Here is a 15140-nt window from a genome sequence, read left to right on the forward strand (position 1 = left end):
GTCCCCTCCTCCTACCTGCTTTATTCACTCACTCTGCCATATGGAGGGTTGTACTTTGCTGGATGGATTGTGATTTGGACTTTCATGATTCCTAATTGGGAGACTGGAGAGAGAGTAGACTTAGAAAAATTTTGAAGTAATTTGAAATAGTGTGCTGAATAGTTCTATAATGTGTGAAGGAGGTAGGAAGGATGAAAAAAGATGATTTTAAGGAGATACAATGATGTATGAGAAAAATATAGAACAAACTTGAGCCATTTTGAATTTGTATTTCCCATGAAGACTGGGAAATATGTGGGATATTATTTTAATAGGATTTAACAGGTGAGATATCTTTCAGGTTTTTTTTCATTTTGTTTTCTCAAGTTTACTTTTTTTTTTTTAAATTAAATTTGTTGGGATGACTTGGTTAGTAAGATCATATAGGGTTCAAGTGTACATTTTTGTGATACATAGTCTGTATATTGCATTGTGTGCCCACCACCCAAAGTCAAATCTTTCATCACCATATATTTGACCCCCTACACTACCCCTCACCCCCTTTTCTCTGGTAACCACCATGCTCTTTTCTGTTTTTTCTTGTTTTTTTTTTGTTTGTTTTTAGTTTTATATTCCACATGTAAGTGAAATCATATGGTTCTTAACTTTTTCTGTCTGACTTATTTTGCTTAGCATGATATACTCAAGGCCCAACCATATTGTTGTAAATGGCAGTATTTCTTTTTTTTTTTGTATTTCACTGAAGCTTTGAGAAGTGGGGAGACAGAGAGACAGGCTCCCACATGCGTCCAACCGGGATCCACCCAGCAAACCCACTAGGGGGCGATGCTCTTCCCACCTGGGGCGTTGCTTTGTTGCAACTGGAGCCATTTTAGCACCCGAGGCGGAGACCATGGAACCATCCTCAGCACCCTGGCCAACTTTGCTCCAGTGGAGCTTTGGCTGTGGAAGGGGAAGAGAGAGATAAGAGAGAAAGGAGAGGGGGAGGGGTGGAGAAGCAAATGGGCACTTCTCTTGTGTGCCCTGACCGGGAATCGAACCCAGGACATCTATGCACTGGGCCAACACTCTACCACTGAGCCAACTGGCTAGGGCTGGCAGTATTTCTTTTTTGAAAAAAATTTTATTTATTAATTTTAGAGAGGGAGGGAAGGAGAGAGACAGAGACAGGACATTGATCTGTTCCTGTATGTGCCCTGACTAGGGACTGAACTGGCAACCTCTACGCTTCAGGATGAAGTTCTAACCAACAGAACTCTCCAGCTAGGGCACAAATGGCAGTGTTTTATCTTTTCTTATGGCTGAGTAGTGTTCCATTGTGTATATGTGCTATATCTTTATCCAATCATCTACTCAAGGACATCTAGGTTTCCATTTCTTGTCCACCTTGAATAACACAGGGGTGCATATATCTTTGGGAACTGTTTTTGTAAAGATCACCATGGATACACCATGGAGAACAGATTGGAAAAAGGTTATATTGGATACAAATGAATCAGAATGCTATTGCAACAGCCAGGTTCAGTGCTGGTAGTGAATTGGACTGGGATTAAAGTGTTGGAAGCAGAAAGAAAGACATTTCTGTTAATGTGATGTGTGTATGTATATTTTTATATAGAGGTATAATAGACATAAATGATGTTAGTTTCAGGTGTGCAACATGATGATTTAATATTTGTATATATTGTGAAGTGATCACCATCATAAGTCTAGTTAATATCTGTCCCATGTATAATTATAAAATTTCTTTTTTTGTGTGATGGCAACTCTTAGGATTTACTCCCTTAGCAACTTTCAAATATGTAATACAGTATTATTAAATAATAGTTGTTATGTTATACATTATATTCTAATGACTTACTTATTTTATAACTGGAAGTTTGTTCCTTTTGACCTCCTTAACCCGTTTTGACCACCTCCTCCCTTCTGGCAACCACCAGCCTTGTCTATTTATGAGCCTATATTTGTTCTTGTTTGTTTTTTAAATTCCAAGTATAACTGAGATCTTACAGTATTTGTCTTCCTCTGTCTGACTTATTTCATTTAGCATAGTGTCCTCAAGGTCCCTGTATGGTATTACGAATGATATGATTTCATTCTTTACTATGGCTGAATAGTATTCCAGTGTGCATATATTTATACACACCCACCCACACACCCACACACCACAGTTTCTTTATCAGTTTATCCATTGATGGACAGTTAGGTTTTTTCTATATCCTGGGTATTGTAAATAGTGCTGCAGAAAACATGGGTGTATGGCTAGGGTCCGCCATCGTGGCCATTCTTATGCAGGTTCTCATTGAATTCGAGCAGACAGTAAAGAAACGGTAGTCAGAGGATGGTGGGCCATTCTGTTTATTGGTTTCTCGCCAAGACCAGGTAAGCCACCAGAAAAGCTAAGGGAAAAGCAGAAAACCTACTTTTCCCATAGAGGACAAGAGGTCAGGGAGGCCTCTGCAGTGCTGGTAGCAGGATGAGAGAGCGAGAGCCCCTGGTCTGCTTTATTTGATAGTGTAGTAGAAAATTAAAGCCTTTAAGCCAATGTACAAATAAGGAAGTCTCTGATACAAAGCCACTTATCTGAGGCATAAAGGGGATTCCTCATAAGAGTGTACCACCCCACATCATGCAACAGTCAAGGGTGTGGGGAAAGCTTAGTTTTGAGAAGACCTTAGTATTAGAAGGGAGGGAAAGGCTTAGTCTGAAAACTAAGCCTTAGGCTATAATGACTGCCAGCTCACAGCCTGTCCCCCACACCCAAAGCGAGCAAACATATACATCATATTTACAAACTTATTTGACCAACAGTAGGCGTGCATTTATATATTTTGTATATTTTTGAATTAGTGTTTTTATTCTTTTCTGATAAATACCCAGAGATGGATATCTTACAGAGGTCCTGGATTCTGCTTGAGACTGGGAGAGCTCGACCCAACCCTTATCCGTCTTTTTTTAAAAGCAGCAGAGGTTGGGGTGTAGGGAATGGTTGGCAGAGAGCTGTTTTACACCAGCAAATGAGGTTCATTGACTTTCATGCTGTGTGGTGCTGTGGCCACATGCTGATAAATCAATAACCTGTGTTGTTTTTGGTCTGCCCAAAGCCCTGTATTGTGCAGCAGGGTCATCATTACTGATGTCATTCATTTATTCAACATCTGCAGCCACATTGCTTTCTGGTGGGGTCATGAGTTTGTACCCTTTGCCTGACTTGGCCTTGCTCAGCAGTAGCATCATTGTTTTTAGGAACTCACCTAATTTGGGCTCTTTGCTGCTCCACTGTCAAGATAACATCTCTTGAATTCTTACTTGATTTCAGCATAAGGATTAGGGAAGTTTTCTTAGGCTTGCATGGCTGATAGCAAGAATTTATCTAGATTTCTTTGGGTGAGTTTCTCATTCTATAGTGAAACATTTGCATCATCATTTTCAACCGAAATCAGTACAGGAAGTGTGTCCCTGGGAAATTTCTTTAAGGAGGCCAAAACTCTTCTATAGCAGACAAGACTCACTGCCAGAAAATGCTAAGGCCTTTTGCTCATCCAATGGATCTAGTGTTGACATGATAGACTGCAGGAGGGGCTGAGCAATAAGATAAGCAGAGGTTACCATTCTTCATTAACAAGCATTATGTGCCCTGCCCCAGTTCTCCTGAACAGTTGTTCTAAAGATTCTGTGATTCTGATCACAGTGGTTGCAGTTTACCTCCTTTTGTGTGGACATGTTTCTCTGTACAGGGGGTAGAACTTTATGTTCCCTTCTCCCCCCACCAGACAGATCTTAGTACTAGTTGTTCATAGGGCAAATCTGCTGAGGCTTATTGTTGGCTTGGTGTAGAGAGTTGTCAGTAAGTGGGGCATTATTCATACTGCTGCCTATGAACCTGCTATTTACTGGACCTCAGCCTGAAACTACCGTATTTAACCATGTGTAAGATATACCTTTTCCCAAAAAATTTGGGATCTAAAAACCAGATGCGTCTTATACAGTGGCTGTAAGTTCCTTTATTTTCCGCTTTTTTGTGCTTGTTTTTGTGCTCATTGTTGAAGACAGTGATTTGTCATCAGACACAGATGAGGACAAGCTAATGGATGGGAGTTTTGACAGTGATGAGGAGTGTATGAATTTTATGATGAATAAAACTTGAGTTCAATAACTTTATGTAATACTTTTTTCTTCTTCAAATTTCAGGCCCCTAAAATTAAGGTGCATGTTGTACATGGGGAAATATGGTACTTCCTCTATTCAGCCCCATTAATAGGCAGTAAAGTGGAGGATCATTCATTGCTTGATTGACCATACAGTTTGATCAAAGTGTTGACTCACAATCATGGACTTCTCTTAATTCCTACTATTAACTAGACCCTCATTGCCAAAACTACAGAAAACTATGAAGGATTTGAGATTTCACCCTTCCTTCGAGCTATCCAGTATCATGGCTTACTATTGGAAGACATGAGACTCTTGGGTTACAAAAGGAGGTCATTATTCATGTCAGTAGCAGTAGCCAAAGTGTTATCATATGTGCCAGGTTGCCAGCCCCAATTTTTATAGAATTCTGCAAAGAGAGCTGAGTGATGCCTGCACTCTGAATTGGGTGTATTAAAAGAAAGGAACTCCCAGCTTGGAGCAGATCTTTTATAACGGGCAATAAGCCTTCTTTACCTTTGCCTTGGAAGGGTGACATAATCTTTATTATACTGAACTAAATAAACCTGCATTTTGCTTTATAAGGAGACACTATGCCCTCTAAGCCTATTTACTATATATAAATACCCAGAGCAAAGGGAATCAAGTGGCTTTTCTTGCAATATGTGCAGAAGTGCTGGACACCCAAGGAGAATTGTCTCCCTGTACCTTGTTTTGAAATTGGGAAAACATCTTTTTGTTACAGGTTCTTTCCCAATCGCGGTTTTTATAATTCTGGTGAAATAGAATCTTAAACAAGCATTAATATTAAATTTATCTTTTTCTCACAAAACCCCCAGCCCACTTTCTTCAGTTTAGTTCTCAGCCTTGCCTCTTCTCACCCAGACTACCATAATTACCTATCTAGTCTCCCTGCCAGTAATCTTGTTCTATATACCCCCAACACCTCAGCCACAGGGATTTTTTTTAAAACAAGTAAATGTTTATTTAGAAAGTTACAGAGGTAAAAGAAGTGAGCTATGAAAGAATGAGCCAGCTGGGCTGTGTGGGCTCCTGAACAACGTTACAGAGGCAGAGGGGCCCTAGGAGCTTAGGAGAGAAATAGACACACCTAAAGGAAGGCAGGCAGGCATGGGCCTCTAGAGGGAGGCCCAGATCTTTTAAAATGCAAATCTGATGATGTCATCATTTACATTTGTTATTGATTCCCCATTACTATTGGGATAAAGTTTAAATTGTTGGGCAGTTGTGTAATTATTTCTCTGTGCTAACTACTATCTCATTTTTAAATGTTGACAAGTAAATTAAAAAACAACAATGTTTTTAAGCCATGAAGACCAGTATTAGGTAGGCTGTGACCTTTGCTCTTATGTTTTCTCTTACACTGTTGTCTGCAACGTGCAGCTCTCTCTGCCCTGAATAATTTTATATTTGCCTTTTCTATTCATACTTAAAAACCTACCTACTCTATAAAGCCTTTAGGTGAAGCTTTCTCAACTCAGTTTGGTATCTTGCTCTGAACACCTTTCTAATAAACTGTGCATGTGTCGCCAATACACTTACCTTACTGTTTTATTTATTTCTTTGCTGGTTTTTATGCTCACTACATAAAGTGTAACCTGCTCAGAGTATGATCCCCCACCCCACCCCACCCCCGTCTTCCCACAAACACCAGATCTTTAGTAAAGAAAATTACAAAATATTTTCATGGACAGGCCTTTAGGGTGGGACGGATAAATGTATCACATGACCAAGACAAGCGTCAAGAGTGAGTCTTAGACGGATGTAACAGGGATCTGGTCATTTTTCAAAAATAAAACATCGTTCAGACTTAAATATAAATAAAATGGAAATAATAATGTAAGTTATTTATTCTTTCTCTGTGGACCGGTACCAAATGGCCCACGGACCGGACCGGTATGGTCTGCGGCCCGGGGATTGGGGACCACTGCTTTAAGGTATTCCCTGTTTTGAACCTTGAGGATATTAATTTGCTTAATTTTGAAGGGAAAGAGTATTCACTGGGAAATAGACATGTGATACAGTTGTATGGTCCAACCTATGTATAGATGATCCAGTATATATGGACGTCATGTATGGTGTGTCTGTAAAGTCATGGTGCACTTTTGACCAGTCACAGGAAAGCAACAAAAGATGATAGAAATGTGAAATCTGCACCAAATAAAAGGAAAACTCTCCCAGTTTCATACCTATTCAGTGCAGTTCGATGTGGGCTCATGCACAGATTTTTTAGGGCTCCTTAGGTAGCTATCCCGTATAGCCTCTACAGACTCGTCACTGACTGATGACCTACCAGAACGGGGTTACTCCACCAAACTGCCGGTTTCCTTCAACTGCTTATCCCACCGAGTAATGTTATTCCTATGTGTGGTGCTTCTTTATAAATGCGCCGATATTCACGTTGCACTTTGGTCACGGATTCAAATTTAGCAAGCCACAGAACACTGAACTTTACTTTGTACCATCCACATCTTGACTGGCATGGCCGTGGGCTGCTCTGCTGTATACACAGTGTTACGTCATCTGCGCATGTGCACATTCTGCCACATCATCCTACAGAAACTGGGAGGGTTTTCCTTTTATTTGGTGCAGATTTCACATTTCTCTCGTCTTTTGTTGCTTTCCTGTGACCAGTCAAAAGTGCACCATGACTTTACGGACACACTGTATTATTTACTATGCCTGATAATATTTTTTGTATTGTTTATATTAAAATATAGACCGTGGACATCCATAAAGAGAAAGTGGCTCGAAGAGAGATCGGTATTTTAACAACAAATAAGAATACATCAAGAAGTCACAAAATAATAGCACCAGCAAACATGGAGCGACCTGTAAGGTATATTCGAAAACCTATTGACTATACAGTTTTGGATGATGTGGGCCATGGTGTTAAGGTAAGCGTTTTTATGTTACATTAACTTAAAATGACTTATTTATCTGGTAAATATTTTGGATAGCAAAATGCTGATAAAAATAATTTTCTTCAAGAATTAATAGATTTTCTTAGCTAGTAACTTGAATACAATTTTCATAAAATATTTATTTAATATTAGTTATACATTATACCAAAATGGAACAGAATTTTACCTGTGGAAAAGGCTATGTTCAAGAGGCTATTAAAACTTGAAATGGCTATTCATTAATTGAGCCATTTGAATCCTAGACTAACATTATAAATTTGTATTTTGAATACCATGTCTTGCTTTAACTACTGAATATTTAAAAATAAAAAATTTACAAGCTTTTTACAATTGACTTAGAACGTACTTTATAAATACTTTAAACTTTTATTCCTATATATGTATATATATCATATTAGTGCATCTATGTGGATGTAATTCTAGCACTCTAGGAAAAATAAAATTTATGTAATTTTGTTCTGTATACTCTCCCCCACTGCCCACCCCCTACCTAATAAGCTTTTTGGGAAGAGATTATTTGCTGCCCATGTACATTTCTTGCATAGCAGAATTGCTTTTGGTGGATGTGTGTAGCCTACTATTTTAGTATTTATGGATCATTTTGCAAGCATCTGGAATGACTTGAATTCTTTAGTCATATCTGCTCAGGATAAACTATTCTTCTGAAATTTTACAGTCCCTTTTTTAGAGGACCATTATTTGATCTTGTTTCTGGTGTTTAGAATATTTATAATCATTTTTAGGAGTCTGCCAGAATCTTGAAGCTTTTCTTAGCTGGTTGATCTGACTGGTTCTTTGCTGGATCTGTTGCATTTTGAATTATCTGGGGTTCCTGATCAAGAGGGGAGTTCAAGCTAATGACATTGACCTTTAACCCTTCTCTGAGAATAGTAGACTTTCCCCTTTGCTGTTTTGCTTGTTAGTTATATGTAAAGTTGGAACACTTTGCAAATGTAGAGGAGGCTACTTGTTTGTTTCTTGTATTTTTAGCCAAGGATGTGGCTAGGGTTGTGTAAGAACTTAAATACAATTTTAAGATATTTTAGACTAGATTGATCTATATGATTTGAATTTTGAGAGTCTGGAAGAACTTATTTTTGTAATATTATGTGCCTTTGGATTAAAAATGATATGTATACTTTACACATGTATATGCCCATATGTACGCATATTCACTTAACTCTTACTTCTTTCATGTTTGTCTACTCTTGATTTTTTTTCCTACCAAAGCAATATGTACCCATGAAAAAAAATTACGTCACTATCCTAGAAGTGAATATTCTCTATTGTACCTTCACTAATAATTGTTTAATACATAGTACTTAAGGTATACAATGAAACCACATTTTACAAGGAAATTTTGGATAGGAGTATTCAACTATTCATTATATTATATATATGTATAAATGGGAAGTGTAAATACAGCATGATATATACTGAAAAGTATACAGATGTGAGTTTTGGCAGTCTACTTTTTATTTTTCTTCTCTTCTTTTTTTTTCTTTTTAATTTTTTTTTGTTTTTACAGAGACAGAGAGAGGGATAGACAGACAGGAACGGAGAGATGAGAAGCATCAATCATTAGTTTTTCATTGCGCATTGCGACACCTTAGTTGTTCATTGATTGCTTTCTCATATGTGCCTTGACCGCGGGCCTTCAGCAGACCGAGTAACCCCTTACTTGAGCCAGCAACCTTGGGTCCAAGCTGGTGAGCTTTTGCTCAAACCAGATGAGCCCGTGCTCAAGCTGGTGACCTTGGGGTCTCGAACCTGGGTCCTTCCGCATCGCAGTCCGATGCTCTATCCACTGCTCCACCGCCTGGTCAGGCGGCAATCTATTTTTTGTATGGATATTAGACTTTTTTTTATTTTTTAACTTTAAAAATTGTGGTAAAATATAACCATGTAAAATTTAACATTTAATCATTTTATTTTATTTTATTTTCATTTTTCTGAAGCTGGAAACAGGGAGAGACAGTCAGACAGACTCCCGCATGCGCCCGACCGGGATCCACCCGGCACGCCCACCAGGGGCGATGCTCTGCCCACCAGGGGGCGATGCTCTGCCCCTCCGGGACATCGCCATGTTGCAACCAGAGCCACTCTAGCGCCTGGGGCAGAGGCCACAGAGCCATCCCCAGCGCCCGGGCCATCTTTGCTCCAATGGAGCCTTGGCTGCGGGAGTGGAAGAGAGAGACAGAGAGGAAAGCGCGGCGGAGGGGTGGAGAAGCTAATGGGCGCCTCTCCTGTGTGCCCTAGCCGGGAATCGAACCCGGGTCCTCCGCACGCTAGGCCGACGCTCTACCGCTGAGCCAACCGGCCAGGGCCTAATCATTTTAAATGAACAGTTCTGTAGCATTATGTACATTCATGTTGTTATATAGGCTGTTTTAAAGTGTATTTTAAGAATTTTTTCAATTGTAGTTAACATACAACATTATATTAGTTTTAACTGTATATTATATACTTTACTATATATTATATCAGTGGTCTCCAACCCCTAGGCTGTGGACCAGTACCAGTCCATGGGCCATTTGGTACCGGTCCACAGAGAAAGAATAAATAACTTATATTATTTCCATTTTATTTATATTTAAGTCTGAACGATGTTTTATTTTTAAAAAATGACCAGATTCCCTCTGTTACGTCCATCTAAGACTCACTCTTGACGCTTGTCTCGGTTACATGATACATTTATCCGTCCCACCCTAAAGGCCGGTCTGTGAAAATATTTTCTGACATTAAACCGGTCCGTGGCCGAAAAAAGGTTGGGGACCACTGTATTATATAACTTACTAAGCAATCAGGCCATAAATTTTGTACTCATCTGATACCATACATAGATACTAGAATATTATTATTTTATTAATTTATTTATTTTTTGACAGAGACAGAGAGTCAGAGAGGGACAGATAGGGACATATTGACAGGAAGGAGAGAGATGAGAAGTATCAATTCTTTGTTGTGGCACCTTAGTTATTTCATTGATTGCTTTCTTATATGTGCCTTGACAAGGGTATGGGGGGTTATAGCAGGGCAAGCGACCCTTTGCTCAAGCCAGTGACCTTGGCATCATGTCTATGATCCCATGCTCAAGCCAGTGACCCTACGCTCAACCTGGTGAGCCCACACTCAAACCGGATGAGCACTTGCTCAAGCTGGTGACTTCAGGGTTTCAGACCTGGGTCCTCTGTGTCCCAGGCCGACGCTGTGTCCACTGTGTCTGCTGTGTCCACTATTCTAGCCTTGTCAGGCTAGAATATTATTGACTGTATTCCCTAAATCAGGGGTCGGGAAACTTTTTGGCTGAGAGAGTCATGAACACCACATATTTTAAAATGTAATTCCTTGAGAGCCATACAACGACCCCTGTACATTATGCATTATCCAATAAAAATTTGGTGTTGTCCCGGAGGACAGCTGTGATTGGCTCCAGCCATCCGCAACCATGAATGTGAGCGGTAGGAAATGAATGGATTGTAATACATGAGAATATTTTATATATATTTTTTTTTGAAAAATTTTTTTTGTATTTTTTCTGCAGCTAGAAACGGGGAGAGACAGTCAGACAGACTTCCGCATGTGCCCAACTGGGATCCACCTGGCACACCCACCAGGGGCAAAGCTCTGCCCACCAGGGGGCGATGCTCTGCCCCTCCAGGGGGTCGCTCTGCCGATCAGAGCCACTCTAACGCCTGGGGCAGAGGCCAAGGAGCCATCCCCAGCGCCGGGGCCATCTTTGCTCCAATGGAGCCTTGGCTGTGGGAGGGGAAGAGAGAGACAGAGAGGAAGGAGGAGAGGGTGGAGAAGCAAATGGGCGCTTCTCCTATGTGCCCTGGCCGGGAATCGAACCGGGGTCCCCCCGCACGCCAGGCCGACGCTCCACCGCTGAGCCAACCGGCCAGGGCCTATTTTATATTTTTAACATTATTATTTTTTTATTAAAAATTTGTGAGCCAGATGCAGCCATCAAAAGAGCCACATCTGGCTTGCGAGCCATAGGTTCCCGACCCCTGCCCTATATTGTACTTTACATTCCCATGACTATTCTGTAATTACCAATCTGTACTTCTTAATCCCTTCATCTTTCTCACCCATCGCCCTAAACCCCCTCCCATCTGGCAACCATCAAAATGTTCTCTGTATCTATGAGTTTGTTTCTGTTCTCTTTGTTCATTTATTTTGACTTTTAGATTCAATTTTGGTAGATATGTATTTATTGCCATTTAGTTCATATTTTTTATCTTTCTCCCCCTTCTTCCTCCTCCCCCTTTTCCTTCCCCTCTCTCTCCTCCTTCTCCTCCCCTTCTCTTCTTCCTCCTCTTTCTCCTCCTCCCCTTCCTTCTCCCCTTCCTTCTTTCCTTCCTTCTCCCTCCTTCTCCTCCTTTTTCTTTTTCTCTTCTTCCTATTCCTTCTCGTCCTTTTAAAGAAGATCCTTTAACAATTTCGTATACAGGGGTTCCTCGAGTTAGGACACAGTTCTGTTCCTATGACAGTGACGCAATCTGAATTTTGGTGTAATTCGAAACACACTGTAGCCTAAGTCATTTACCTATCCTAACACAGTTGTAAAATCATAATCTAGAACATAAAAACACAAGCCACAGGAAAAGGACATAAATATACTGTACCGTTCACCAGGGGTCCCCAAACTACGGCCCGCGGGCCGCATGCGGCCTCTTGAGGCCATTTATCCGGCCCCCGCCGCAATTCCAGAAGGGGCACCTCTTTCATTGGTGGTCAGTGAGAGGAGCACATTGGCCATCTCATTAGCCAAAAGCAGGCCCATAGTTCCCATTAAAATACTGGTCAGTTTGTTGATTTAAATTTACTTGTTCTTTATTTTAAATATATTTGTTCCCGTTTTGTTTTTTTACTTTAAAATAAGATATGTGCAGTGTGCATAGGAATTTGTTCATAGTTTTTTTTTTATAGTCCGGCCCTCCAATGGTCTGAGGGACAGTGAATTGGCCCCCTGTGTAAAAAGTTTGGGGGCCCCTGCCGTACACTGTACTGAGTATTCTTCCACCACATGCAACCAAACTAGTTCACCTATGTAGTCCATAGTATGATGCTGACAGTGTAAGCTGAAACACTCACGTCTCAATTATTTTGAGTTTTTATGGGAGTGTCACAAACTTGAAACGTTGTATGTTGAGACTGTTGTAACCTGAGGACCCCCTGTAATACTGATTTGGTTTTGATGAACTCCTTTAGCATTTTCTTGTCTGGTAAGTTCCTTATTTCTCCTTCAGTTTTAAATGATAGCCTTGCTGGGTTGAATAATCTTGGTTGTAAGTCCTTGCTTTTCATTGCTTTGAATATTTCTTGCCAATCCCTTCTGGCCTTTAAAGTTTCTATTGAGAAATCAGCTGACAGCCTTACGGGAACTTCCTTGTAGATAACTACAACTATTGATCGACTTACGACCTATGCAACTTATGACTATTTGACTTTACAACCGCAGTCACTAGCCACAACTGCTCCGCGTCTGGCAGCGCCAGCGTTGGCCAGCTGGGTGTACGACAGTGCGGACCAGCTTCTGGCAGCACTACCATCTCCGCCTGCACCATTTTAACTGTTATCCCAGACTTGGTACAGTAATTTGTGTTTTGTGTCTTGGATATTTTTCATCAAACCCCTCCCAGGATGTCTACCAAGAGGAAATTGTCTTTGCAAATATTAAACCAGTTGTACTAGTAATGCAGTGTTTTATTTAAACCTGACGAATGTAAAAATAAGAAACAAAATGGTGTAGATATAATACAAATGGAATAAAATGAACAAAGAAAATTATGATATATAATAGTGAAAGAAAATTATGATAAAATATGACTTAAATATTTTTATAACATCATTTCACAGTACTGTACATATAGCCTACTCAACTTACGACCAAATTGTGTTACGACGGGTCTGTTGGAACCAATCGTGGTCGTAAGTCGAGCACTAGCTGTAACTGCTTTTCTCTTGCTGCTTTTAAGATTCTCTGTCTTTAGCTGGACCGGTGGAGGCACGTTGGATAGTGTTGACCAGGGATGCTGAGGTCCCTGGTTTGAAACCCTAAGGTCATCAGCTTGTATGTGGGCTCATCCAGCTTGAGTATGGGCTCACCAGGCTAAGCATGGGTCATTGGCTTGAGCGTGGAATCATCAACATGATCTCATGGTCACTGGCTTGAGCCCAAGGTTGCTGACTTGAGCAAGGGGTCACTCCGTCAGGGCATGTATAGAAACAATCAATGAACAAACTAAAGTGCCACAACTACAAGCTGCTGTTTCTCATCTCTCTCCTTTTATGTCTGTCTGTCTGCTTGCCTGTCTCTCTTGCAAGGAGCAAAAAAAAAAAAGATTCTCTGTCTTTAACCTTTTGTATTTAAATTATGATGTGTCTTGGTGTGGGTCTCTTTAGGTTCATCTTGTTTGATACTCTGTGCTTCCTGGACTTGTATGTCTGTTTTCTTCTCCAGGTTAGGGAAGGTTTCTGTCATTATTAGTTGAAATAGTATTTTAATTTCTTGCTCTCTCTCTTCTCTGGTACTATATAATCTGAATGTCGGTATGCCAAAAGTTGTCCCAGATACTCCTTAAACTATCCTTTAATTTTTTGGATTCTTTTGATCTTTTTGCTGTTTTGTTCAATTGATTTTTGTTTCCTTATATTCCAAATTGCTGTTTTGAGTCTACTCAACTGTTGATTCCCTTTAAATTATTATTCATTTCAGTTAGTGTAGCCGTCATTTCTGACTGATTTTTAAAATGGTTTTCCTGTCTTTTTTTTTGTTTTTTTTTATCTTATTTTTATTAATTTTAATGCAGTGACATTGATAAATCAGGGTACATATGTTCCGAGAAAACATCTCCAGATTATTTTGACCTTTGATTATGCTGCATACCTCTCACTCAAAGTCAAATCGTCCTCCGTCACCTTCTATCTGGTTTTCTTTGTGCCCCTACCCTCCTCCCACCCCCTCCCTCTCTTTCCTCGCCCCCTCCCCATCCCTCCACCCCACTCCCTGTTACCATCACATTCTTGTCCATGTCTCTGAGTCTCATTTTTATGTCCCATATATGCATGGATTCATATAGTTCATAGTTTTTTCTGATTTACTTATTTCACTTCGTATAATGTTATCAAGGTCCATCCATGTTATTGTAAATGATCCGATGTCATCATTTCTTATGGCTGAGTAGTATTCCATAGTATATATGTACCAAAGCTCTTTAATCCACTTGTCCTCTGACGGACACTTGGGCTGTTTCCAGATCTTCACTGTTGTGAACAATGCTGCCATAAACATGGGGTCCATTTCTCCTTCTGGAATCATTCTATGGTGTCCTTGGGGTATATTCCTAAAAGTGGGATGGCTGAGTCAAAAGGCAGTTCAATTTTCAATTTTTTGGGGAATCTCCATACTGTTTTCCACAGAGGCTGCACCAGTCTGCATTCCCACCAGCAGTGCAGGAGGGTTCCCTTTTCTCCACATCCTCGCCAGCACTTATTCTGTGTTCTTTTGTTGATGAGTGCCATTCTGACTGGTGTGAGGTGATATCTCATTGTGGTTTTAATTTGCACTTCTCTAATGATTAGTGATGTTGAACATTTTTTCATATGCCTATTGGCCATCTGTATGTCCTCTTTGGAGAAGTGTCTATTCATTTCTTTTGCCCATTTTTGATTGGATTATTTGTCTTTCTGGTGTTGAGATTTACAAATTCTTTATAAATTTTGGTTATTAACCCCTTATCAGACCTACTGTCAAATATGTTCTCCCATTGTGTAGTTTGTTTTTTTATTCTGTTCTTATTGTCTTTGGCTGTGCAAAAGCTTTTTAGTTTGATATAGTCCCATTTGTTTATCCTGTCTTTTATTTCCCTTGCCCATGGAGATAAATCAGCAAATATTGCTGTGAGAGATGTCGGAGAGCTTACTGCCTATGTTTTCTTCTAAGATGCTTATGGTTTCATGCCTTACATTTAAGTCTTTTATCCATTTTGAGTTTATTTTTGTGACTGGTGTAAGCTGGTGATCTAGTTTCATTTTTTT

At 40.0% G+C, this 15140-nt stretch overlaps 1 protein-coding gene across 12 annotated transcripts in view; it reads left to right on the forward strand.

Annotated features, from left to right (window-relative positions):
- The window catches only part of ABI1 (abl interactor 1), a 124677-nt gene that overhangs the window by 80704 nt on the left and 28833 nt on the right, over positions 1 to 15140 (forward strand). For all 12 annotated transcript variants that reach the window (XM_066280625.1, XM_066280629.1, XM_066280634.1 and 9 more), the window contains one exon: positions 6891 to 7067. In XM_066280625.1, the coding sequence (XP_066136722.1) occupies positions 6891 to 7067 (177 nt within the window). The remainder of the gene's footprint in view (positions 1 to 6890; positions 7068 to 15140) is intronic.

This window comes from Saccopteryx bilineata, chromosome 5, assembly GCF_036850765.1.
Source record: "Saccopteryx bilineata isolate mSacBil1 chromosome 5, mSacBil1_pri_phased_curated, whole genome shotgun sequence".
NCBI classification, from domain to species: domain Eukaryota; kingdom Metazoa; phylum Chordata; class Mammalia; order Chiroptera; family Emballonuridae; genus Saccopteryx; species Saccopteryx bilineata.